The 27,515-nt window shown below is 42.0% G+C and overlaps 1 protein-coding gene across 1 annotated transcript in view; it reads left to right on the plus strand.

Moving 5' to 3' along the window:
* ttc27 (tetratricopeptide repeat domain 27) overlaps window positions 1–27,515 on the plus strand; it is a 180,423-nt gene that overhangs the window by 97,054 nt on the left and 55,854 nt on the right. The window contains exons 11-14 of the mRNA XM_078556370.1: window positions 4,840–4,935; window positions 5,402–5,524; window positions 10,581–10,808; window positions 22,851–22,949. Of these exons, the coding sequence (XP_078412496.1) occupies window positions 4,840–4,935; window positions 5,402–5,524; window positions 10,581–10,808; window positions 22,851–22,949 (546 nt within the window). The remainder of the gene's footprint in view (window positions 1–4,839; window positions 4,936–5,401; window positions 5,525–10,580; window positions 10,809–22,850; window positions 22,950–27,515) is intronic.

The following is a 27,515-nucleotide window of genomic DNA, read 5'->3' on the forward strand; positions in this document are numbered from 1 at the left end:
CTATTATATGCATACAAAAGGCTTTACTATTTAACTTTATATGACTACGGTCCTTCTAATCTCCCTTGCAGCTCCATACTTCACCATCTATATTAGGCTCGATTATTTGCAGTACTATTTCTGTAACTTATCTACACGCTTTTTATTTAATGTGCCTCCCTTTCACTCTATAGGAATATATTTATGCTCTACCTAATCTTGTCTTCTGCGCTACACACCTGTCAACCTGCTCGCTATCTTTTCTGCCCAGTTAATTGGGCTGGCTCCCTTCTTATTGCTAACTTTGCTTTTTTTTCCCCCCTCCAAGTCTAGCGTTCTTACCTACGAGTACTTTCTTTGCATCGAATTGAACTGTTAAATTATCTGCGTAACCAAAAGCTGATTAATTTAGAGCGCCCTTGACCAAAATTGTGGCACAAGCAATCTAGTTATTCATCGCCAGATGCGTGAAGTAACCATACCACAATTTGCACTTAATTACATTTTAAGTGCCTGAAAATGAAGTTCACATGAGGCTATTGGAAATCTTTTGTTATGGCTACATTTTAAAAATTAAGTACTAGCTGTTCTCCCCTGGTGTTGCCGTGAGAAGTCTGGGTCGTGGTTGTGATGGCTAGCAGTTACGACGGAGCTGTGTTAAATTTGTTCTGAACTTTTTTTTAAGGTCACTGCAGTTCACCCATGCAGGGATAATTAGGGACATCCTGAGGCTAATTATTAGGGACAGTTTTTGTAAGTCAGCTACTTATAAGTCTTTGGCTTCTGTCCTTGGGGAAGAGGACATGTTATCAGTGTCAAAGAAGGAAATGACCGTCTAGCTTTCTTTTCTTTAAAGAAAAACCTACTTTTGACACTTTGAAGTATGGAATGTGTAGATTTTCTTTGCGTATACTGTTACTAAGCTGAACTGAGTAAACAAAGTTGTTTTCTAAAATAATTTAAATGCTTCTGTACCTGTCAATGTCGTGTGGTGGGATGGCTTTTCCAAAAGGGTTGTTTTGAAATGTACACGCTATTGTTCTAACATTGAAGAAAAAAGTTAAGTGATCTTCAACGTGGAATTTGATTGATGGGAGGGGTCACTTTCAATTGTTTTTCCGTATTTCCTTGTGGGTTCATTTTTGCCGTTATTGCCTCAGACTATAAAAGAATTTTGTAGTCAACGTCTGCTCTTGTAGCTTAATGCCATACGTCACTCTAGTTTTATTGCCTTGTGTTTCTACAGAGACTTGTAGGCAGTTATTGTGAAAAGCTCCTACTGCATTGATTGGAAAGCAAGCTGACGATAAAGAAAAACGATTATTTTTTTTTATTCATTCATAGGATGTGGGCATCGTTGGCTAGGCCAGCATTTATTGCCCTTGAGAAGGTGGTGATGAGCTGCCTTCTTGAACCGCTGCTGTCCATGCAGTGTAGGTACACTCATAGAGCAGTTAGGGAGGGAACTCCAGGATTTTGACCTGGCGACAATGAAGGAATGGCAATATATTTCCATGTAAGGATGGCATATAGCTTTGAGGGGAACTTCTAGGTGGTGGTGTTCCCATGTGCCTGCTGCCCTTGTCCTTCTCAATGGTAGCCATCGTGGGTTTGGAAGGTGCTGTCAAAGGAGCCCTGGTGAGTTCCTGCAGTGCATCTTGTAGCTGGTACACACTGCTGCCACTATGTGTCAGTGATGGAGGGAGTGAATGTTTGTTGATGTGGTGCCAATCAAGCAACCAGCTTTGTCCTGGATGGTGTCGTGCTTCTTGAGTGTTGTTGGAGCTGCACTCATCCAGGCAAGTTGGGAGTATTCCATCACACTCCTGACTTGTGCCTTGCAGATGGTGAACAAGCTTTGGGGATCAAGAGGTGAGTTACTCGCCATAGGATTTCTAGCCTCTGACCTGCTCTTGTAGCCACAGTATTTTTATGGCCAGTCCAGTTCAGTTTCTGGTCAATGGTAACCCCCCAGGATGTTGATAGTGGGGGATTCAGCGATGGTAATGTCATTGAATATCAAGAGGCAATGGCTCGATTTTCTCTTGTTGGAGATGGTCATTGCCGGGCACTTGTGTGGCGCAAATATTACTTGCCACTTGTCAGCCCAAGCTTGGATATTGTCCAGGTCTTGCTGCATTTGGACATTGACTGCTTCAGTATCTAAGGAGTTGTGAATGGTGCTGAACATTGTGCAATCATCAGCGAGCATCCCCACTTCTTACCTTATGATGGAAGGAAGGTAATTGATGAAGTAGCTGAAGGTGGTTGCGCCTAAGACACTACCCTGAGGAATTCCTGCAGTGATGTCCTGGGACTGAGACAATTGACCTCCAACAACCACAACCAACTTCCTTTGTGCTTGGTATGACTCCAACCAGCAGAGAGTTTTCTTCCTGATTCCCATTGACTTGAGTTTTGCTAGGGCTCCTTGATGCCACACTTGGTCAAATGTTGCCTTGTTGTCAATGGCAGTCACTCTCACCTCACCTCTTGAGTTCAGCTCTTTTGTCCATGTTTGCACCAAGGTTGTAATGAGGCCAGGAGCTGAGTGATCCTGGTGGAACCTAAATTGAGCGTCCGTGAGCAGGTTATTGCTAAGCAAGTGCTGCTTGGTAGTAGTGTTGGTGACTCCTTCCATCACTTTACTGATGACCGAGAGTAGACTGATGTGGTGGTAATAGGCTGGATTGGATTTGTCCTGCTTTTTGCGGACAGGATATACCTGCACAATTTTCCACATTGCTAGGGAGATATTAGTGTTGTAGCTGTACAGGAACAGCTTGGCTAGGGAAGCAACAAGCTCTGAAGCACAAGTCTTCAGTACCATTGCCGGAATGTTGTCAGGGCCCATAGCCTTTGTAGTATCCAGTGCCTTCAGCTGTTTCATGATATCATGCGGAGTGAATCAAATTGGCTGAAGACTGGCATCTGTGATGCTGGGGACCTCCAGAGGAGGCCGAGGTGGGTCACCCAATCGGCACTTCTGGCTGAAGATTGTTGCAAATTCTTCAGCCTTAACTTTTGCACTGATGTGCTGGGCTCCCCCATCATTGAGGATGGGGATATTTGTGGAGCCTCCTCCTCCAGTGAGTTGTTTAATTGTCCTCCACCATGACTGGATGTGGCAGGACTGCAGAGCATGGATCCGATCCGTTTGTTGTGCGATCACTTAGCTCTGTCTATCGCTTGCTGCTTACGCTGTTTGGCATGCACCTAATCCTCTGTTGTACCTTCACCTGGTTGACACCTCATTTTTAGCTATGCCTGGTGCTGCTCCTGGCATGCCCCCCTGCACTCTTCATTGAACCAGGGTTGATCCCCTGGCTTGATGGTAATGGTAGAGTGGGGGATATGCTGGGCCATGAGGTTACAGATTGTGTTTGAGCATAATTCTGCTGGTGCTGGTGGCCCACAGTGCTTCATGGATGCCCAGTCTTGAGTTGCTAGATCTGTTCGAAATCTATCCCATTTAGCACGATGGTAGTGCCACACAACATGATGGAGGGTATCCTTATTGTAAAGATGAGTCTCCCTTCCCATTCCAATAACCCTACCGATATTGTCATGGCCATGGCCAGATCCATCTGCAGCAAGCAGATTGGTGAGAATGAGGTCAGGTAAGTTTTTAGTTGGTTCCCTCACCACTTGTCACAGTCCCAGTCTCGCAGCTATGTCCTTTAGGACTCGGTCAGCTCAGTTAGTCATGGTGCTACCAAACCATTCTTGGTGATGCACATTGATGTTTCCCACCCAGAGTACATTCTGTGCCCTTGCCATCCTCAGTGATTCCTCCAAGTGATGTTCAACATGGGGGAGTACTGATTCATCAACTGAGGGGGCAGTACATGGCCGTCAGCAGGAGGCTTCCTTGCCCATGTTTGACCTGATGCCACGAGACTTCATGGCCTCTGGAGTCAGTGTTGGTACTTGGTACTCTCTCTGGCTGTGCTGTCCCTTTTAGATCAATGTAAAAATATCAGTATGAATATATCTATACCAAACCAGCATCAATCATATAAAACTGTGTGTTCTGTTGGATGGTGCACCTACATCCATGAAAGACCTAAGTTGTGACTGACAAAACTTTTCTCACACCCTGGGGGAAGAGAGAGAAAGAAAAGATAGCCCCATTATTGTGAGATAAATTTGGTAGATTTTAGGTGTGAAAAGATATATTTTCTAACTTGCTGTTTAGGGCTGTTGTTTTTAGCTCCTTGTACATTTTATATAACCAGACATTATTTACAGTTGAGCTGGAGTGCCTTATTTCTTGTCATTATTTGTTGTACTGCAAGATACATTTTGCTGGTCACCCTTGCAATTTTGTTTTTAATCATAACCTGAGAGAAAGGAGGAAGAGCTATGCTGCCCAACTAGTAGAAATTATTTGGGTGATTTTAATCTCTTCCTGCCTCTGCTTCTGAGTTTTTGAAGTAGTTTTGGAGATTTTTCAACATTTTGCAGAAAATAATTGAATGGCAAAAATTCCGTGTTTTTGTCGTCTTGCCACCCATCCTTTCCCACCAGCAGCTATTGAGTCATTTGTGGGGTTCAGTTCCTTGGGCAATGACTATCCTTTGGAATCTTGTCCAATGACCATTATTAATGCTTGGGCTTTGATTGTTATAACAGCAAACTATTCAAACATGGTCATGCCCAACAATTTGTTCTCTTGATGTTCACATGCATGCTGTGCTACAATTCTAGAAGTGTTGCTGGATAGTGATTTTCTGTACCCTGTCACAAGGGCACTGAAGCCAACTTCGGTGCAGGTACCACCACTCTGGCTGAGGTTAGCTTGTGAAGCAAAGACTGTGAACTGATGAATTATTGCTTTTCTTTACCTTTCCTGCTTAGGCTCTTGCAGATCACTTTGAAGACAAGACAACATCTGTCGTAGAACGTCTAAAGATCTTCTACTGTTGCCAAGTACCTCCACACTATGCTGTTCAGGTATGTCTATAAATCTCCATCGCTAAGGAACATATTGTGACCATCTTGTGTAAAAGACCAGCGCAGTGCTCTCCTGGTAGTGACCTGAAGTGACAGCTTATGTGCTAAAGTCTCAGAACCCACAAGCTTCTGACTCAGAGCCAAGAGTGTGACTGCTCATCCAAGTAGACACCTGAAAACATGCTTATTACAGATATATGCTTGACTTTTGTGTTTTATATACAGTGACACTTCGGCACTGTGGCTGATGAGAGTTTTTGTCAACCACCCAGTCTCAGATTGTACTAAATTTGACAATGTTAGCATTCAGCAGACTATGTTCTCTTGGTCTTTGAGAAACGCCTTCTCTGATGGCAATCATCTTTCAAAGCTCCTTTACAGGAAATTTTCTTTATATAATGAATAATGAGAAAGATGAATATATTGTTGCAGTTTTAAAGATGTTTATCTTCCTTTTTCCCTTTAGCGTCAGCTTGCGACTCTCCTGTTTGAGCTGGGATGTACCAGCTCAGCTCAACAGATCTTCGAGCAGTTGGAGATGTGGGAAGATGTTGTTATTTGCTATGAAAGAATTGGGAAACATGGAAAGGTGAGAGAACACTCTGCTTGGAGATAACAATTGGGCTGAATTTAGCACAGCTTGTTAGAGGGGCTTTTTGTGTGCTACAAGACCGTTTTATCTAATGAGTCATTCTTTCGATCTGCTTGTTCTCCGTAATTAAAAAGTTCTAGTATTGAATTGAATACAAAATCTGACTCCATGCAATATTGACTAAATTTTAATCGGTTTTCTGTAGGGGCCTTTGAAATCTTGGGGCAAAAAGCAAACCCAAATTTGTGAAAAAGGGGGGAAGTTCTTCTGAGAAGCTGAAAAGATGCAGCTTAGAACTATGGTTCTTTGTTTCCAACAGTTACACTTACTGGGGGCCAGGCAGAAATTGCAGTGCTAAAAACTTGCTTGCCAGCAAAATTCCGCTCTTTTAATTTCCCTGCAGGAAGGTTTACAAATGACAGATGGCATTTTGTAAAATCTATATTTGGCACCTGGAAACATTACGCTTCCCAGTCATTCCTTAGATCCAAAAGAGGGATTTAGCATCCGGCACCCTGGAGTTTTCCTTTAATATAATAACACTTACAGTTATAAAGCACTTTGCCCCACTGAAAGATATCTCTCAGTACTTAACCCAATCAATTAAATGCAGCCATACTTGTTATGCGAGCAAATGCAGCGGCCAGCCTACCCCATTAATAAAATTAATGCTTATTTAATTTGTCTTTTCGTGTGACGTTGGTTGAGGGAGCACAGGTAAGAATACATGTTGAACTTGGAATATTGCCGTCGAATCTTCAACTTCTACCTGGCAGACTACTGGGGCCCTGGCTTAATGTCTCAACAAATTTCAATGCACCAAAGTTTTCACATGTTAATAATGATGGAAAGGTTTTTTTTATTCTTTCATTGGATGTGAGTGCCACTGGCAAAGTCAACCTTTATTGCCCATCCCTAATTGCCCTTGAGAAGATTGTGGTGAGCTGCCTTCTTGAACCGCTGCAGTCCATCTGGTGTAGGTACACCCACAGTGCTGTTAGGGAGGGAGTTCCAGGATTTTGACCCATCGATAGTGAAGTCAGGATGGTGTGTGGCTTGGAGGGGAACTTGCTGGTGGCAGTGTTCCCATGCATCTGCTGCCCTTGTCCTTCTAGATGGTAGAGGTCACGGATTTGGAAGATGCTTGTCGAAGGAGGCTTGATGAGTTGCTGCAGTGCATCTTGTGGCTGGTACACATTGCTGCCGCTGTGCACTGGGGTGGAGGGATTGAATGTTTGAGGTGGTGGATGAGGTGCCAATCAAGCTGTTGCTTTTTCCTGGATGGTTTCAAGCTCCTTGAGTGTTGTTGGAGCTGCAAACATCCGGGCAAGTGGAGAGTATTCCATCACATTCCTGTCTTGTGTCTTGTAGATGGTGGACAGGCTTTGGGGAATCGGGAGGTAAATTACTCGCTGCAGAATTCCCAGCCTCTGACCTGCTCTTGCAGCCACAGTATTTATATGGCTGGTCTAGTTAATGATAACCCCCAGGACATTAATGGTGGGGGAATTCAGTGATTGTAATGCCGACGAATGTCAAGGGTAGATGGTTAGATTCCCTCTTGTTGGAGATGATAGTGGCCTAGCACTTCGTGATCACAAATGTTACTTGCCACTTACGTAAGTCTGAATGTTGTCCAGGCCTTGCTGCATGTGGACATAGACTGCTTCAGTATCTGAAGACTCGTGAATGGTGCTGAACTTGGTGCAATCATCAGCAAACTTCTGACCTTATGATGGACAAAACGTCATTGTTGAAGCAGCTGAAGATGATTTGGCCTGGGGCACCACCCTGAGGAACTCCTGCAATGATGTCCTGTGACTGAGATGACTGACCTCCAACAACCACAACCATCTTTCTATTGCTGGTATGATTCCACCCAGTGGAGAATTTTCCCCCTGATTCCCATAGACTCCAGTTTTGCTAGAGCTCCTTAATCCCACGCTCGATCAAATGCTGTCTTGGTGTCAAGGGCCGTCACTCTCACCTCAACTCTTGAATTCATTTCTTTTTGTCCACGTTTGGACCAAGGCTGTAATGAGGTCAGGAGCTGAGTGGCCCTGGTGGAACCCAAACTGAGCGTCAGTGAGCAGGTTATTGCTGAGTGAGTGCCGCTTGATGACATTGTCAGTGACACTTTCCATCGCTTTGCTGATGATCGAGAGTAGGCCGATGGAGCATTAATTGGCCAGCTTAGATTTATCCTGATTTTTGTGGACAGGACATACCTGGGTAATTTTCAGGTGGATGCCAATGCTGCAACTAAACTGGAACAGCTTGGCCAGGGGACCGACTAGTTCTGGAGCGCAAGTCTTCAGTGCTTTTGCCAGTTTATTGTCAGGGCCAATAGCCTTTGCTGCATTCAGTGCTTTCAGCTGTTTCTTGGTGTCACGTGGAGTTAAGTAAATTGGATGAAAACTGCCATCAGTGATGCTGGGGACCTCGGGGGAAGCCATGATGGATCACCCACTTTGCACTTCTGGCTGAAGATGGTTGCAAATGCTTCAGTCTTGTCTTTTGCATTGACATCCAAGGTTCTACCATCATTGAGGATGAAGATATTTGTGGAGCTTCCTCCTCCAGTTAGTTGTTTAATTGTCCACACCGTTCATGACTGTAAAGATTTGATTTGTTGGTTGTGGGATCACGTAGTTCTATCTATAGCATGCAGGTAGTCCCGTGTTGTAGCTTCTCCAGGTTGGCATCTCATTTTTAGGTCTGCTTCTGTTGGGTATTGTTTCTGCTCAGAGCAAATTCAGTAATTAGTGAGTAGCTCGAGGTTTCTTGTATAATACATTATTTAAGCACACTGCTGGTCCTTGGCTTATGTGCATCACCCAGTTAGATGTACACCAACTCAATCTCTTACCATACCTAGGCCATTGCGGATATATTTCTAGATTGGCATATTAATGTTTGTTTTAAAATTAGCTCTCCCAGTGGCTCAGCAAGAAGATTAACTACACAAAGCAGAAAAGTTCCAGGTTACGGATCCTCACTCCAGGTTGAATTAGTTGTGCTGGGCATGTGCAGACAGGATTGGCGTTATAACTTGCCCGAGCACCTCTGGATTAGGGAAATGAAATCGTTTAGCTTTCCCATTGCTAATTGTACTCCAGTGACCTCTGATGGAAATGTATGTTTGTATGAGAGTGCGTGTCTGTGGACTTTGAATGGTGGATTAAGCTTCACTGATGCTGTTGACATTCCCACCAACACATCATCGATGCTCACCGATGAATAATGGTCACTTTGGTGAGGGGAGGGAAAAATGATAAGAATAAAAATCTTATTGATTATTAATGCTAATCTATAATGAAGAATTAAAGATGGAATTAAATTTGATTTATTTTTGCCTTTGTAGTCTTTTCCTCGTATTTCCTTTTCGTTTCTCTTTTTCATTTTAAAAGAAAACTTTCCCTGTCAAAGCTCTATTTTCTCAGGCGCTTGCATTGAAACTTGGGGTATTGATTTGGTCGGAGATCGGGGAATGAGAAGAAAGCTAGCCCTTTTACAATAGCAGGCCTTGCCCATGCTGAGTTGATGAGAATAATGGGCTGAGCAGCCGGTCTGACAGAAGTTACAATATTTTTTAACCACGCAAATAGAGACACTCAGCTTTCCACATGGCGTCTTGGTTGGTCCCCTGGCTGAGTACGGACATGTGTGTCTGGCAGTATAGTACACTGTAGCTTTTTATTCTACTACTTAAATACTAGATGTGGAAATTAGCTTATAATATTGACATTGGCGCTAACACTCTGTGACCTAGTGCCAGAGTTTCACTGATCATATATAACTATGCCAGTATATGGGAAGAAGCCAATGTACCTCAACATTAATTGATTATACAAAGCCTTTCTTTCCTTGTTGATGCATTCTGAAGCGGAGCGAGGGGGAAATGGGGTTTAAACAACATGTTTCTGTGATTTAGGACAATTCAGTGTGGTTTTTTTTTGAAAACCACAGCCGCAAATTATACTTTATACTTTTTAAATCCTCATTTTGCATTCTACCTCACCAAATACAGATGTGTGCTTCACTGTACCTCCATACACAAAAATAAACTTTTGCTTGATGCTGTGGTTGTCAAAATTTCATCCATTGCAGCTGAGAGCGAGGTGCAGGGCAGTTATTGCTATGACTGCCCAAAGGTTCAAATTGTCACTGCATTGGCAATTCCGTGAAAAGGCAAATAAAACTGACTGATGGCCTTAAGCGTAAAATTTAGGGATTCATTTCAGCTAAGCAGTGAGAGCAGTGAGCCTGTTGGTAACTCATGGTATCAGTGAATGTATTGCTTGTGATACAAGGTAACGTAGGACTGCACAATAATCATGCCTTCTAAAAGCATAGTGCTTAGTTCTGATGCCCAGTCATCACTCAAGCCTAAGAGCGTGGGCAGAGATGGTTTATTAATATGGTAATAGGGATGAGGGCCTTCAGTTATATTTTCGCCTAAGAGCAGAGAAGGTTATGGCAATATTTAATAGAGCTGTTCAAAGCTAGGAGAAGTTTTGATGGGTACACCTTTGGTGACAGGCAGGTCGGTATCCAGAAGCTACAGATTTAAGATAATTGGCAATGAAAAAACAAGGAAGATGAGTAAGAATGTGTATCTGCAGCGAATTGTTATGATCTGGAATTTGCTGGTTGAAAACCAGGTAACAGATTCAATAATAATTTTCAAAGGGAATTGAATAAATACCTGTAAAAGAAAACATTTGTATGGATATGGGGAAAGAGCAGGGTGTATGACTAATTGGGCAGCTCTTTCAAAGAGCTAGCACAAGCATAATGAGCCGAATGGCCTTCAGTGCTCTATGATTATCTTGTTTCATTCTCTCTGATACCAAGTACAATGCAGCTTAGCTCCGCTTCCACAAAGAGCATGATTACTACATCTTTAATGAGTTAATATGGCTGATGAAGGCTAATTACTGAACCACAACACTGAGGAGAAACACTGACTGGAGAATGAACACCTGCTTGTGTTGCCTTTGCTGAACCAGGACTTGACCAGGGTTTGTTCTCTTCCTCTTGTCCTTTTCAGGCAGAAGAAATTCTTCGCAGAGAGTTGGAGAAGAAGGAGACCCCCACCTTGTACTGCCTCTTAGGAGATGTGCTGAATGAGCACCAGTACTACGACAAGGCCTGGGAGCTGTCCAGCTACCGCAGTGCCCGTGCTCAGCGCTCCAAAGGGCTGCTCCACCTCCGCAACCATGAGTTCAAACAATGTGTGGAATGCTTTGAGCGATCGGTGCAGATCAACTGCTTACAGGTGGGGAGACAAGATGATTTTCTGTTCTTTGCCTTCTCTTGTTGAGCTTAATGTTTTATGAAATAACATGGTTCTGACTGGAGAATTGAACCAGCAGAGATGAGTCTGTATTGAGATGTGCATGTTTTTAACATGTCAATTCACACCTGTCAGTAACTTTCTGTCAAGACTGCCATTTTCCAGTCAATTTGTGTAGTGTGTGTTTTCATCCAAGCCAATAGGTCCAGTGCCATTCAGCCTGCTATAAGTCAGACCCATTGGGCATCAGAGCAGTATAAATTGTTGAGTCTGATACTAAACACATTGGATAATTGAGCTACGCTCTATGCCAGAAGTTACAGGTTACACTCAATTGTCTTGTGTCAGGCAGAGAAGCTCCCACAGTGCATGTAGAGGACAGTAACAGACTTCAAGAGGACATAGGCTAGTGCAAGGAAGGACGTGTGGCAGACGGATTTAATACAGAGATACATTTTGGTAGGAAGTATGAGAAGCAATATAAAACAAAGGGTACAATTTTGAAGCGGTTGCAGAGACAGAGACTTGGGGGTATATGTGCACAAATCGTTTCGGGTAGCAGGGAAAGTTGAGAAAACAGTTTTAAAAAGTTGAATCCTAGGTTTTATAAATAGAGGCATAGAGTGCAAAAGCAACAAGGTTATGAAGAACCTTTGTAAAACACTGGTTTAGCCTCAGCTGAAGCACTCGGTCCAATTCTGGACACTGCACTTTAGAAAGGCTTTAGAGAGGGTGCAGATAAGATTTATGAGAATGGTTCCTGAAATGAGGTACTTCAGTTACATGGATAGTTTGGAGAAGCTGAAGTTATTCTCCTCAAAGAGAAGGCTGAAAGGACATTTGATAGATCCTACGAATCGCTGGAGACTGCTCAGAAAAGGTACATATCTCCCTGTTGCCCTGCAAAGATATTTCAGCCTGCTGCCAGCCTATTGTTGCAACCCATGCATCCTCCACCCCAAAAGTCACCTGCCTGTAGCCTGGCTGCTTGTAGGAGCTTTCCCATTTCTCAATTCCACCAAAAAGTGAAGTAAAATCTTAATCTGGTTCCAACCTGAAAATGATTCACCTCGGTCACTGCTGATTTTTGTTCCAAATCAATAATCCGTAACACCCTATCCCACCAACCACATCTCTATCCTCAAGCGCCAATTGTACCTGTTCTCCCTCTTTATTGTGCTCCGTCCACTGAAGGGCCTCACACCGTCTTTCCCATCCAAGCGTGTAAGACCTAGGCTGTCTATGTCCTCTTGAAGTCTATTACTATCCTTTTCTCAGTTCACAATACTTCCAAAGTTTTGTGTCCTCTGCAGATTTTAAAATTGTGCCCTGTACACCCATATCTAGGTCATTATATATCAAGAAAAACAATGGTCTTAGTAATAACCCCTAGGAAAGCCTACCATATACCATCCTCCAGTCTGAAAAACAACAGTTCATCACTACTCTGTTTCCAGTCACTCAGCCAACTTTGTATCTCTGCTTCGAATATCCATTTTACTTTATGGGCTCCAGCTTCGCTGACAAGCCTGTTATGTGGCACTTTATCAAATGCCTTTTAGAAGTCCATGTACGCTACATCAACTGCATTGCTCTCATCAACCATCTCTGTTATCTTATCAAAAATCTCAATCAAGATGTTAAACATGATTTGCCATTTACAAATCCATGCTGGCTTTTCTTAAGTAATCTGCATTTGTCCAAGTGGCTTGTTTTTACCCCAGGTTATCATTTCTAAAAGCTTTCCCACCACTGAGGTTAAACTGACTGGCTTGTAATTGCTGAGGTTATCCCTATGACTGTTTTTGAACAAGGGTGTAGCATTTTCAATTCTCCAGTCCTTTGGCAACACCCCTGTATCTAAGGAAGATTGGAAGATTATGGCCAATGCCACTGCAATTTCCTCATTTACTTCCCATGGCATCTTCAGATGCATTTCATCTGACCTTAGTGACTCATCAGCTTTTAAATACAGCCAGGCTTTCTAATATCTCTTTTTATCAATTTTTTAATGTCTACCACCTCTTTCACTGCAACTTCAGCAATATCATCCTGGTTGGGAAAGTAAGTTGCAAAGTACTCATTTAATGCCTCAGCCATGCCCTCTGCTTCCATGCGTAAATCCCAGTTTTGGTCCCTAATAAGCTGCACCCCCCTTCCCTTACTATCTTTTTAATATTTATATGCCTATACAATACTTTTGAGTTCCCTTTAATGTTAGCTGCTGGTCCTTTTTTATACTCTCTCTTTGCCTCTCTTATGTCCACTTTTACTTTCCATTTGAACTTTCTACATTCAGCCTGGTTCTCACCTGAATTATCAACCTGGCATCTGTCAAAGGCACCCTTTTTCTATTTCATTTTACTCTATTTCTTTCGCTATCCAGGGAACTGTGGCTTTGCTTGCCTTACCTTTCCCCCTGATAGGAATGGGCTTAGACTGTAACCAAAGTATCTCCTCAAAGCCAGCCCATTGTTATGTTACAGGTTTTCATGCCAGTCTTTGATTCCAATTTACCTGACCTGTTCTTATTCTGCTGAAATCACCCTTCCTCTAATTAAGCATTTTTACCCTAGATTACTCCTGGTTCTTTTGCATTGCTAACCTAAACATTATGGTACTATGATCACTGTCCCCTAAATGTTCCCTTACTAGGGATTTCAGTTGATACTTGATTAATTTGACCCATGTAATTCCTCAGAATCAGCTCAGCAATGCCCCTTCCTTGATGGGCCAAAAACATACTGATCAAGACGTTCTCTTGAACACACTTCACAAATTCTTCTCCCTCTCTGTCTTTGCACTATTACTATTCCAGTTTATATTTGGATAATTAATGTCCCCCATTATCACTGCATATTTTTACGCCTCTCTCTGATTTCCCTAAAGATTTGGGCTTCTATTTCTTTTGCACCAGTTGATGACCTATAGAATATACCCAATAATGTATACCCAATACACCTCCACTGTTTCTTAACACTAACTAAATAGATTCTGCCCTTGACATTCTTTCTCCCGGGCATTCTCTCTTTCCAGTACTATGATATACTGCTTAATCAATACTGCCGCTCCTCCTCCTTTCTTTCCTTCGCAATCTTGCCTGAGCATAATGTATCCTGGAATATTTATTATCCAGGCGTGGGCTTTTTTGAGCCAGGTCTCTGTTATTGCCACAATATCATATTCCCATGTTATTAACTGCACCTAAAGCTCACCAGTCTAATTCAGCACATTTTGTGCATTTACATACTTGCGCTGCAAACCTATTTTAGATCTTATCCCATTCCCTTGTCATTCTATTCTCACCTAATACCATACCACTCTAGTGCTATCTGTCTCTCCTAATCCTTTGTGCACCTTTATTTCCTTTCTAATGCTACATCCTATTGCCCACATTTGCTTAAACCTTCACCAACAACATTAGCAAAGGACATTGGTGCTGTTGAGGTGCGACCGTCCAGTTCCAGTAATCTGAAACCCTCTCTGCTGCACCATCTCTTCAGCCGTGCATTCCTCTAAGCACTGCTTGTTAGACCCCTCATGAATTGGGAAAAGTGGGACTAGAATTTATTTAGCTAGCTCAGAGAGGACTCTGATTCACATACTTAATCATCCTGTGTTCAATGGGAATGTCTGCCAATTGGATCAGGTGGACAAATGGGTAAAGAAGGTTGCAATAGATTTTCTTCCCTGATTGCTTGTTTTCCAGACAAGAAACGTGTATCGACAGTTAAAAATTCCACCCTCCCACTTTAACTATTTTCCCAAAAAGAGAAAGCTAATTGGTTTATTTGCATGTAAATCGATTTTATAATTCTGGAATGAGAGGTGTAAAATGCTGCACATTATGCAACAGTCGTTTCAGTTAGACACGCTCAAAGGGATTAGAAAAACCCCAAGAATTTAAAGGTATGTAGATATGAAACTCCTTTACCTTATGTTTACCTATTTTAGTCCATCAATTTCTATAGTCCACCAATTTCTATAGTCCACAGACTTATGAAACCCTTGGCATTACTTAACCATTGCTTGATTTATGTCATCTTCCCCTACTCCTTTCAACCTTAAAAATGTACTTTAAAGGATTAACCTGTCATTTGTTCAGTTTATTTAGCAGGATGAGGGTTAATAAGTAACCTTAGTTAGTCCCAGATAAATGCACAATTAAGTTTTGTGTAGACTCGTAAATCCAATGTGTTTATCTTTTTTAGTAGCCCAGTAGATTAAAAATAGCTGTTAGAACACCAGTGGTGAATGGTCATTTGATTATAAGCAAGTCCTGTACAGGTTGATAATGACTGCTACTGTTTGGAAGTTCCAAGCTTCCTTACTTCATTTATACTTTTATTAAAAGCTGATGTAAGGACTCTGTAAACACACAACTCAAATAATGCCTCCTGCAATTGATGCAGACTTAAATGACTTAATCATTCATTGAGAAGTAATTATTCCATGGGATTGAAAATTTGCTTGAAATCTCTTTGGTGGTTTTGGTTGTGATCACTTCTCCTCTGCGTTTTAAAAAAAAACTTATCACCTTCTGTTAGCTTGAGATCATGCTAAACTCTGCTGTTCATATCCTAGTTTGCACCGAGTCCTGTTCATCCATCACCCTTGTGTTACCTACTCTATGTTGAGTCCCACCTGGTCCGAAAACGCTTTGATTTTTAAAAAATCATTCTTGCTTTCAAATTCCTCCATGGCCTCATCCCCTACCCTCCGCCTGTCTCTGTAATCTCCTTCAGCCCGACAACCCTCTCAAGACCTCTACACTCCTCCAATGCACTCCTTGTGCATTTCCAGTTTTAATGACTCCACCCTTTGCAGTTGTAAGCTCGGTTGCCTAAGCCCTGAGCCTTGGAACTCCCTCCATTAACCCCTCTGCCTCTCTACCCTCCTCTGTGTTGCCCCTGATAACCTACCTCTTTGACTAAACTTTTGGTCACCTGCCCTAATATCTAATGTAGCTGCGTGTCAAATGTTGTTTGATAATGCTACTGTGAAATGCCAAGTTAAAAGTGATATATAAAGGGAAGTTGTACTTCAAAATTCTTCTCTTAACAGAATGACAGGGGAGAGGGAAGAATGTGGAGGTGAACTTGGGGCTTTCCATGTGTTCATTAACAAGAGCTTATACCATGTCAACAACAACTTGCATAGGTATAGCACCTTTAATGTAGAAAAATACTTCAGAAGCGCGATTCAAAGAAATCTCAACAACTCAAAGATATTTCTTCAGCTTCCAAAGAAACTAACAGCCATTATAAATTAATTATAAAAGGGGTCACACGGCAGGACTGCTAAAAACAGTAACATGTTCTCTTGTGAAAAAACAAACTGGTGGGTTTCTTTTTTTTTACCATAAATGAGATGGTATTGGTCATCATTATTTTTGGAGCTCTCTTCTTGGAAAAGAATGTGCTGAGATCGGTATCCGTTTCCCAGGATGGTAAGTTGTCGTTTTGTTAAAGTAAAGTTTTGTTGAATTGTCATCCAGGTTTGTGAAGGACTTTATCTCTCAGCCAATTCTCTGTTTCTTGCAGTATTTCATTAAACCTAATCCAGCTTGTAGAGAAATCCTCAAGCGCAGCCTTGTGGCTCCAATAAGTTAAAATATTTTATTGCATCTAACCAGGATTATTATTAGTGACACCTTCTGGATTTATTTCAGAGATCAGGACGGAGAGAGCTTTCAGCCCATATTTGCATAACTACTGGCATCACCTCAAGAACATTGTGTTAAATTTATGCCCTGCCAAAAATGCCCCTTGCGGCTTGATGGTTATGTTTTGAACCCAGGAATTGTGCAATGGTGTCCAATATGAGAAAAGTTCCATTTTTTTTAATTTAAAGTGACATTTGACCCTTAGTGGAACCTCATTATCAGAAATTTTCCAGAACAAAGCCATGCATGAGATGCCCCAATTGTGTAGCAAACAAAAAAAAGTTGCTGGAGTAAATGGGGTTTTGGACTTGTCACAATTATTTGTTTTAGCTGTCTGCCAGACCATGTTGCTTTTATTATTTACGTTGCACTTATCCCCGTTCCATTACACACTGTGATGGAAGGTTCTAGTCCATTGTAATCGGTGGTGGTTGCGGGGGCTGCTGTATTTTGAATAATTAGTCAACCTCCTCGCTTTGCACTTCACACTTGGGTAGAGTCTGGCAATTGTTACTCAAATTCCTAATGAGCAGGTATTTTCTTCCTTGCAAGAACATGATAATTTTACTGATGAGTGATTATTTATGCAATTGAAAGCCGAGTGGGGATACAGACTTTTAGGTCCTAATTAGCCAGTCATAGCTAAGTGCAGAATTCAGTCAGTGGTTTAAGGGACTGTTCACTAATTATAAAAAGGCAGAAAGAAATAAAAATCTGCTAGAAGTATAAAGCAAAAACAGAAAATGCTGGCCTGTAAATGAGAGGGATCTGGGTGTCTTAGTGCATGAATCGCAAAAGGCTAGTATGCAGGTCCAGCAAGTAATTAGGAAAGCGAATAGAATGTTATCATTTATTGCGAGGGGAATTGAATACATAAGTAGGGAGGTTATGCTTCAGTTATACAGGGCACTAGTGGGATCACATCTGGAGTACTGTGTACTGTATTGGTCATCTTAATTAAGGAAGGATGTAAATATGTTGGAAGCAGTTCAGAGAAGGCTTATCAGACTAACACCTGGAATGGGTGAGTTGTCTTATGAAGAAAGGTTGGACAGACTAGGCTTATATCCGCTGGAGTTTAGAAGAGTAAGATGCGACTTGATTGAAGATCCTGAGAGATCTTGATAGGGTGGGTGTGGAGAGGATGTTTCCTCTTGTGGGAGAATCTAAAACTAGGGGTCATTGTTTAAAAATAAGGGGCCGCCCACTTAAAATGAGGATAAGGCAAAAATCTTTCATTCGGAGGGTTGTGAGTCTTTGGAACTCTCTTCCTGAAAAGGCATGAAAGCAGAGTCTTGAATGTTTTTAAGGCAGAGGTGGATAGATTCTTGGTAAGCAAAGGGGTGATAGGTTATCGGGGATTGGTGGGATGCAGATTTGCGGTTACTATCAGATCAGCCATGATCTTATTGAATGGCAGAGCAAGGTCAAGGGGCCAAGTGGTGTACTCCTGCTCCTTGGTTGTATGTTCATATCTGAAGGGAAGTGAATGGTTCGGGTGTATAATCCTTCAGAAATTGGAAAGAAAATTGCAAATGAGCAGAATTTGAAAGGAATGGAATAAAAGGAAGGGGAAGGAAACAGAAAAGTTTGGTGGAATGATCTGTAAAATGCTTAAAAGTCAATGGAAATATAAATCAGAAGGGCTGTGTAAAACAGCATGCTGACTCCCTGTCACCCATTTCACGCTCTTGCATCAAGTCAAGATTTACCCCATGGAACCCAATAGCCACTTTGCCTGGCACCAGCCAATAAAGCATTAACCGGGGATCAACCCTGGACTTTCCTGATCTTTATTACTCTTATGTAATTAGTGAATTTACCCTCGCACCATTGGGTTAAAATTAACTGGAATCTCTAATTTACGCGGTAATTTTAAACCTTTTCATTAGTTTCTTTTTTCTTAACTGATTAATTTGGAAATATCTCCATCTTCAGATCTCCACCTCTCCCACCCCTTTCATTTTGCTTTCAACGTTTTTTTTTCTCTCTCTCTTTGCAATTCTTAATCCATGTTCTTTGCCTGTTCCTCCCAGTGTTAAAATTGTGCATCAGTTTAACTTTGGGGAAATTCTCTATAGATTTAGCTTGAGTATTCTTTGTTTTCTGTGCCATACCTTTTCTATTTTAGCTTAATCTGCTTTCTGGTGCCCAGCTTTGCCTTGAAGCTTTGTAACTGTTCTCCATGCATGGTGGGATGTGGAATATATTTTCCGACAGTGCAGGGCAATCCATTGAAAGAAATTGGAGGCCAGCATTTGGAGCAAAAGCCTTCCTCGCTGCAGCATTTCCCTGTATGTCTGCTCTATTTTAAATTGATCTTAAATTTAAAATTGATATGCAATCCGTTTTTTAATTCTTTGTCTGCTGGAAAGTTTAACTGTGACTCCTTTGGGTAAGTGTGTTGACTGTTCTCGACCCTCTGAGTGCGAGAAAGAGTAAAGTGATCCTAGACACAGTCATGTGACCTAGTCTGCCATGAAGGTAAATAGCGTCTGTTTGATATCACTTCACTGTCAGTCAAAATTAACTGAACCTTTTGTATTGCCTATACGTTAATCACAAAGTCTGCTGGTTTTGAACAAAAGGCTTGGCTTTTAGTTTCATTAAAAACGATTGCACAGGATAGCCTACAGCAAGCAAGGAATTATTTGCTGAACTCTGTCAACCTAATAAGTGTTTGAAATTCTTGTCAGTGAATTGTAAAAAGACTTCCTTCTGTACAGTGCAAATCATTCTTTCCCTTGTCTTAAACCAGTCCACTGACAGCTGCAACTGTGTGCCTTGGACGCCTAGTGCACCCACTTGCTATGGAATAGTTGGATGCATTGGCAAGCTTTAACCTCAGTCGCCTCCATGCCCTAACTAAACTGACCACCAGAGACAAACTGCAGTGTTGCCCACTCTGCAGCAGATTTGCGAGCCACTTCTGCACACTAAAAACTCAGCCTGCCTTTGAATGTTACCAAAACAGGACGCATGTATCAACCCACGCCTGGTCACCCAAATATTCCACCTCCTGTATATGTTGAAGGAGAGACTGTGGAATATGTTGAGCACTTCCCATACCTTGGCAGCCACCTCTCTCAAAAGCCTACCATTGATGTGGAGGTCCACACCAGATCAGCTGCACCAGCTTAGCCTCCTACAAACTACGGCAGTGAGTGTTTGACAACAAAGACCTCAGCAACAAAAGCTGGAGTGTACAGAGCAGATGCCATCACCACACTGTTAACTGTGGTGAGACCTGGACTGTGACGCATAAGAGCGCTAGAGAAATTTGACCAGCAATGCTTCCTCCACATCCTCCTGGGTTCAATGGGAAGACTGTTGAACAAATGCCAGTGTCCTTCTTGAAGCCAGCTCCACAAAGCATTCCGCCAGAACTTCTGCAAATTCAACTTCGACGGACTGGACACTCCTTCCTAATGGCTGAAAACTGTTTCCTCCGCCAAGTCATGTTTTCTCAACTCTCAAACAGCCAACGTTTCAGGAGAGGTAACCAAACACTTCAGCGATACTCTGAACCTTCCCTCGAAGCGTGGGAGCATTGACATTAATAACTATGAGGGGCTTGCTACCAGTTGTTCAAAATGACGACGACTTGTCCATCAAGCTGCACCATGCTTTGAGTCAGAGCGTCTTAATGATGATGCAGAGCAGGAAAGAAAAGGAAGCAAATCCTGCAATCCGGAACCCACTACTCCATGGGACATCCTGCCACATGTGCTCAAAGTACTGAGAGTTGAGAATCGACCTGTTCAGTCACATGTTTCACCCAGGGCAGAAACTCGCGATCCTGAGTTGCTGTCTTCCTCAAACTGAGGGACAGCTGATGACAAGGACGATGAGTAGGAATATCCTGTTTTGGTGGCTTTTATTTTTGTGAAACTTGGTTTCAGCATGTTTTTATTCATTTGTGGACAAATCCACACTTGACAACTATCATTCCTCAACTGTAAATCCATAACACCTAGATGCTTCAACTGCATGCTGGCCTATGCAGCAGATTTGTGGTCTTGGAGCTGAGGAGATGTAAACAAAAACAAAAAAAAAGATGTAAATGATGTTTTGGATTTAATGATTTTTTAAAAATAAATATTTATCACAATTATTTGTTTTAGCTGTCTGATAGGTTATGTTGCAAAGTCCCATCCATTGGATAGCTGCTGTTTTGACGGTAGTTGATGCTACATGATCTTGTCTATGCCAGGCATTCGGTAATAACTGGTAGAGCTCAGAAAGTGATATTAGTGTTATTTATGGTTAGAAGCAGCTGAAGGTAAACTGGAGGTGCTAATGGAGTTGGTGAGCTTAATTTATGGAAGAGAGAAGATGGGAGGCTGGCCAGGAGAACACTTGAGTAGTCAAGATTTGAAGTAGCAAAGACATGGATAAGAAAGCAGGTGAACTGAGGCAGGATGGGTTCTGACATTGTTATGGAGATGGAACTAATGGCAACCACACTTTGCTAAAGTGAACTGAAATTGTCAACCTTACAGTGTCCATTAAAAGCACCCTTCTTTTGTTACTGGTCAGCTACATTAAATATTGAACCAAGATTTGGACACTCGTACTCTGTTTCCACCAGCTGTAGAGCAACACACAAGCAGGAGTCTAAGTTGAGTTTGCCAGCTCTCTATTTCCCTAAGTAAACCAATGCAGCATATCCTTGGCTCACTTTTCCTGGACAACGTAGGAACATAGATTCTACTCTCAGCTGTGCACATCATGCAAGTTTGACTAGCCTCAATGAACAATGCATTCAGTATCAGGATGCCAGCTTGGAGACAATACTGTCACCAGCAATTGGCATTTAGAAATACCTGTCAAAAGACAGGAAGTCCGGTTATTGTAGCCTCTCTCTGTTATATGGCTATGCAAATTCTCGCTCAGCTGCAATTGGGATATTCCGAGGTAATTGGGGTATTGTGTGGTAATTGGGGTATTGTGTGGTATTTGGGGTATTGTGTGGTAATTGGGGTATTGTGTGGTAATTGGGGTATTGTGTGGTAATTGGGGTATTGTGTGGTAATTGGGATATTGTGTGGTAATTGGGGTATTGTGTGGTAATTGGGGTATTGTGGTAATTGGGGCATTGTGTGGTAATTGGGGTATTGTGTGGTAATTGGGGTATTGTGTGGTAATTGGGGTATTGTGAGGTAATGGGGTATTGTGAAGCAACTCAGGATTGTTCGTGGAAATTCAAATATTCTGCCAAGAGCAGAAATAACGGCTGGGATTTTCTGGCCAAGTCTTGGCAGGAGGTGCTGCGGGGAATGCGATGGTCCAGCCAAAAGCCCATTGACTTTCGGCATTACCAGATGATCCCAATGGTGGGCGGGTCTGGAAAATCCGGCCCAACGCCCTGCAACAAATCAGAAATTCATGATTGCAGTCTAAATTTTTCCACAATGCAGTGACTTTGGCTTCAAAGCAGTTGGGTGAAGTTTAGTTTGTATAGAGTTTTTCCCAGTAATTCAGTTGGTAAATGCACCATGTAATGTGGTGTTGAACTGAATAGAAAACTTCTAGATCTATTATCTGAACTCTGCTCTTTTTAATTGATCTGCAACGGGACGGCAGTGCAGTTGGACCACAATGTCCCTGAGCAATGGGTGACATTTGTCTTGCAGGAGCACATGCAAAGGTTTGTCTTGGGGACGCTCTACATTTTACTGGCCAGAATTGATGAGTTGCACAAACACTGGTGGTAGAGCTCACTCTTGTGAAACTATTGGTTTGAAGGTTCCTGGAATGCTGCATGATGTGTAAGGAAGTGTGTGACCAGATTGGGGTTTTCATCCTTGGAGCACAGTTCTAGAGTTGACTGCATTTGTGCTGGTGCCGAGTCCGACTAGTTAGATCTGTTCATGGGGCCCCATGCATGAGTTACATGGTACACAATGGGGAAAATCAGCCGATCCTGCTCCTGATTCCACTCCATTGTCCTTCGGAAAACATAAACATGCATACGTCGGATGAAGGCAGGACAAGGTCTGGCTGTGATGCCTCCACTAACTAAAAAAGCCACTGGCACATTCTGCCTAGAGATGGTGGATGAAGTATCTGAGTAGTGCAAATAAAACATTACCCCTGCATGAATCACTATCATCAGGAGAGGACAGATGAAGATTAGGATTTTATTAAAATGTAGATTCATGAATAAGTTATTGAAAGTTACCATTTGAGCAAAGGTTTAAAATTCCCCAATAAAGCTCATAATTAATCATTACGGTAAGTTCCAGTTCTGTGTATTACTGTGGGATTGGTTACACAAAATAAGGATTTGTTTGACTTGCATGTGCAGTTAGTAGTAAAAATCCCATTTTAAAATGCAATCTATATTTTTGTTCCAGCTTGGAGTTTGGTTTTCTTTGGGCTGTGCATACCTGGGATTGGAAAATTTCAAAGGAGCTGCAAAAGCATTTCAGAAATGTGTGATGTTGGAACCTGATGTAAGTATAGCACAGAAAGACTCTTGTCTCAAACCAGAAATAAATTTAGAGGCTGCAATTGTTGGACACCAGAGCCAGTTTTTTTGTTTTTGTGCGCCTGAAGATGTAGCCTGGCTGAACTGTCCAGGTGTGTAACTATTTTATCTGACCGTGCACTGTTTCCGTTAGCTATTTACGCCCATTAGAGGCAGTGCCCCTGCCCACTTTATGGAATCCAAACTCAGCAAAGTGCCTGCATTATAAGAGGAAGACAATTACTATTGCAATTGGGCATTTGTTAGCTCGTTTATTGTAGATAAGCTTTGAGGCACCTCATAGAGACATAGGGCAGGATTTTCCATTTGTCGGGCAGGCCCGGGAGTGGCCGCGAAATGAACTGTCGCCCATGATCGGGCCCCGACCCCGATTTCACACTGGCTGGCCAATTAACAGCCAGCCATGGTGATGAAAGGCTCAGCGCTGCCGGGGTGGGGGCGAGCGCAGAAGCCTGTGCGGGCACGAGGGAGTGCATGCTGACAGCTCCCTGAGGGCACAGAGCTGCCTTAGGGAGCTGAAGATTTGGACAAAGGAAAATAAAGCTTTAATAAATGATACAAACATGGCCCCACTTGTGACTAAGTCACATGAAGAGGGACATGTTCAAAATGAAGTGGAAATTTTTTTTTTGAGTTTTTTTTACCACTGTTGGAAACCTCATCCCGCCCGTGGATTTTGTTTTGTCAAAAATGCAAAGGCCGCCTGGCCTATTCACTTGCCCACCAACTGAACAGCTGAGCAGGCAGTGAAAAATACAACTTAAGTAATACTTTAAGGGCCCTAATAGGCATCTTAATTGTTGGCGGGCGTGCTGCCAACTCTCGCGCGTGCCCGCCGACCGAAAGATCTCAAGAGTGTGCGTTGACGTCGGGATGCTTGCCCGACATTATCGCACGAGATTTTACGCCTGATCGGGTCAGGTGGGCGTGTGCCTGACGGATGTAAAACCCTGCCCATGAAGAAACATAGTTATTTGACTTATGAATGTTTGACATAAGTGGCCCCGAGGCAGAATTTATCTTAACCCAATTAGTGAGGATGTTTGACCTCTAGCACATAATATATTGTTACGATCCAACCCCAGGTGAGGTTCCCCAAAGTTGTTGATCCAGGCAAGGCCCCTCAATTTGTCACCGTCTGGCTGGGACACCCCCAAATTGTCACACTCCGGGTGAGGGGGGATGAACTGGTTCTCTGTTTTTATTAAGCCCCCCCCCCCCAACCTCTATTGGTCGAAACAAGATTTAATCTAAAATGGATCCCTTTCGCGGAAACCTTTTTCCCAGACCCAATCGTTCTGGTTTTGAAGGAGCTAATTTGATCAGACTTTTTTGAGTTAAAGGTAAGAGTTAGTTTATTAACTACAAAAGGCAAGAAAGGATAAAACACATGCATATGCAGTCATCCAGGTTAAAAGTAAGGATTTAGCTTGAAGTAAGTAGGTGATTGAGCGTTGTGATTCGAGATTCCAGTAGAATTAACTCCGGTAGATGACTAGTCAGTTTCGAGGTTCCAACAGAGTTGACTCCAGTAGGTGAACAGTCGGCTTTGAGGTTCGAGTAGAGTTGACTGCGGTAGATGAATAGGCGGTTTTGAGGTCCCAGTAGTGTTGAATTTGGTAGAGAGGGAGAGAGATCGGGATACCTGCAAAATGATGATTTGTAGGGGTGGTGTGTGTGGCTGTGACTTTTAAGTCAAACTTCCAGCACTTGCTCGTTCTCAGAACACCCACCAACAGACAAACACTGGGCCAGCTTTTCAGCTCACTTTTAACCCCTTCTTTGTATATTTCAAGTGGGAAGCAAATTCACAAACCTGTCTGGGCATTGGTCACAGGATTTCTTGATGTTATGATACTTATCTCCCATTAGGTCCCATTGTCTCTACCAGAGGGAGCAATTAGTTTCTGGATGTCTTTAGAAGTAAAAACAGGAAATGCTGGAAAAACTCAGCAGGCCTAACAGCATCTGTGGAGAGAAAAAAAAACCAGAATTAACGTTTCGAGCCCTTATGATTCTTCCTCAAAACTGAACGTTAACTCTGTATTTTTTTTCTCTCCACAGATGCTGTTAGACCTGCTGAGTTTTTCCAGCATTTTCTGTTTTTGTTTCAGATTTCCAGTATACGCAGTATTTTGCTTTTGTCTTTAGAAGTACATTGCCTGGCAACAGGGTGGGGTTCCATTACCTCTTAGGGAGTCACTCTACAGCATTCCAGCCAGTGGCTTATGTGCATTTTAAAACACAGGTCTTATTTTTAAAGTCCAATATTTCCAGACACAATTCGGTGGTTTTTCCTTCATTATCATCACTATTTGAATATGAATATAACGTTAGAACTCAGCCTGGTGTTGAAAGATCAAACACATTATGCAATAATGATTACAGACAATGTGGCAATACTAAGTAGGTCTGGTAGCATTTGTGGAGAGAGAAGCAGAGTAATGTTCCTGGCCTGTGACCTTTCATCCGAACTAATATTTAAGCTTTAATTACAAAGAGACACATTACATATTGCACACCTCCAACCAACAGCTTTTCTTTAAGCCTGCTTCTATATATATGAGAACAGGTGAGTCCCCAGTTAATATCCATCTGAATACAATTAATACCCAATTGATATACAATTAGCATTTAATGCTGTATTTAGTATAGTGCCAATTCAATACGCCTGCGCTGTACTGCTAAGATTTCACTGCTCGGCTGGATTAATTTGTGAATACTTCTGCATTGTATGGAGTTCTTGCAGCATCTTTTGTAACAACTCAGTTTGATGTAGAAAATGCTTCGAATTAAAAATTTGAACACGTCTTAGAGCCCACAGTGATTCAGGAGATTTAAAGTAATGTTAGATTCATAATTTGAACAAGTTGCCAAGATACAATAAATGCAAAAATAATTAATTGATGTAGCCTGGTGGCTGGGCTTAAAATGTCCAGCACTTATGTAACTCATAGTGTGTGTTTAGTATCCACATTCCGCTGGGGAAAAGGGGAGGAGCTGAAGATGTTCTTAACTTTAACTGTATGTTACTCAAATAAGCTAATGTCGAGACAGTAATCCAGAGGGTGATTCCAAAAACGTAAAGTGTTTAATTAATCACCCATTGATGTATAATAGAAATCCAAAACATTCTGAAAGGCATATATATGTCGTAGCTAAAACTGTCACATGAGGATTCCATGAATACATTTGCACTTTATTTTTCTGTAAATGTTTTGATTTGGCATTTTGATGGCTCCTGGCCCAATATGCCACTTATTTGTACAGTTTAATGGGAACTTAAGTTAGCTTACACACAGACTGCAGTGGAACACCCCAGAGAATATGGTTACTTTGTGCTTTTGGTTGAAGGGGAATGTCCTTTCCATTAAACGCTATCTGAAAATAAGTATTTATATCTTTTGAAATGCTGTGAAATCCTTTGCCTGCAACAGATCCACCATGGCAGGTCTCTTTCTTTGCTCAGTTGATCTAGTTTCATGAGTTGCAGGGAGCATTGATAAATATTTCTGGAGAAATTCCATGTTTTTTTCATTTTCATGATGTGTAGGTGTCACTGATAGACTAGCATCTGTTGACCGTGTCTAAATGCCCACAGGAGATGGAGATGCATCTTATTCTTGATAATGCCGAATGGCCTGCAGGACCACTTCAGAGGGCAGTCATGTGGAACAGAAACATTGACACAGGCCACTTGGGCCGATGGCCTGTTTCTGTGCTGCAAATTCTATGGCCTGGATTTGCAGTTGAAATGATAGTAAAACTGTCAGCATTTGTTGTTGTTACTTCTGGCATCACACGGAAATACAGGCGTTGCTGTCACTTATTCCCTAGTCCTCTACAGGGGACGCTGTCAAAGATCTGCTGATAGCAATTGTTTTGAAATCACTGAACTGACAAGAACTTAACATCTTATGCTGTAATATTGTTATTAAAAGCCCCTTGTTAATGAGATGAAACTGAGTTTTTAAAGCTTACTAAGTCATGTCTACTGTTGAACAACCCCTCTGGACCGGAAAAACTAATTTTACATTTGCTTTATGCCCAATCTTTCCAGTATGAGAATTTCATTGTTTTTTTAATACAATTTTTAAAAAAGTTTATTTATCTCATCTCTATGTCCCAGTCTTTATTTCGGTCTCTGTAAAATTTATTTTAAAAAATGAAGGATAATCAGTACATTGTACTGCCTGGTCTGTTGACTTTGAGAACTCTTCGCTGTGATTGGCTGCTTATTTAGCTTGATGACATCACTGTTGCAGGATGGATGGAGGAGATCCCCTTGTTTTGGTGCCGGTTCAAATGACCATCAGGAAAGGTGAAATTGATACGGCAGAGATTACCAGACCTTTGTGGGCGGTTTTTGTCGTGGCTGTTATGGTCAACGCTGTTGACCACAAAGCCTGGGCCTATTCAATCCCATGTAATTGTAATTGTTAATGGTTCAGGGAATTTTGGCAGTTGACCATCTGCTGACCACTTTAATTTGATTACTGCTTCTTAAAAGCAGCACTTTTGAGTGTACCTG

This window comes from Cetorhinus maximus, chromosome 14 (genome assembly GCF_964194155.1).
Source record: "Cetorhinus maximus chromosome 14, sCetMax3.hap1.1, whole genome shotgun sequence".
Classification (NCBI taxonomy): Eukaryota; Metazoa; Chordata; class Chondrichthyes; order Lamniformes; family Cetorhinidae; genus Cetorhinus; species Cetorhinus maximus.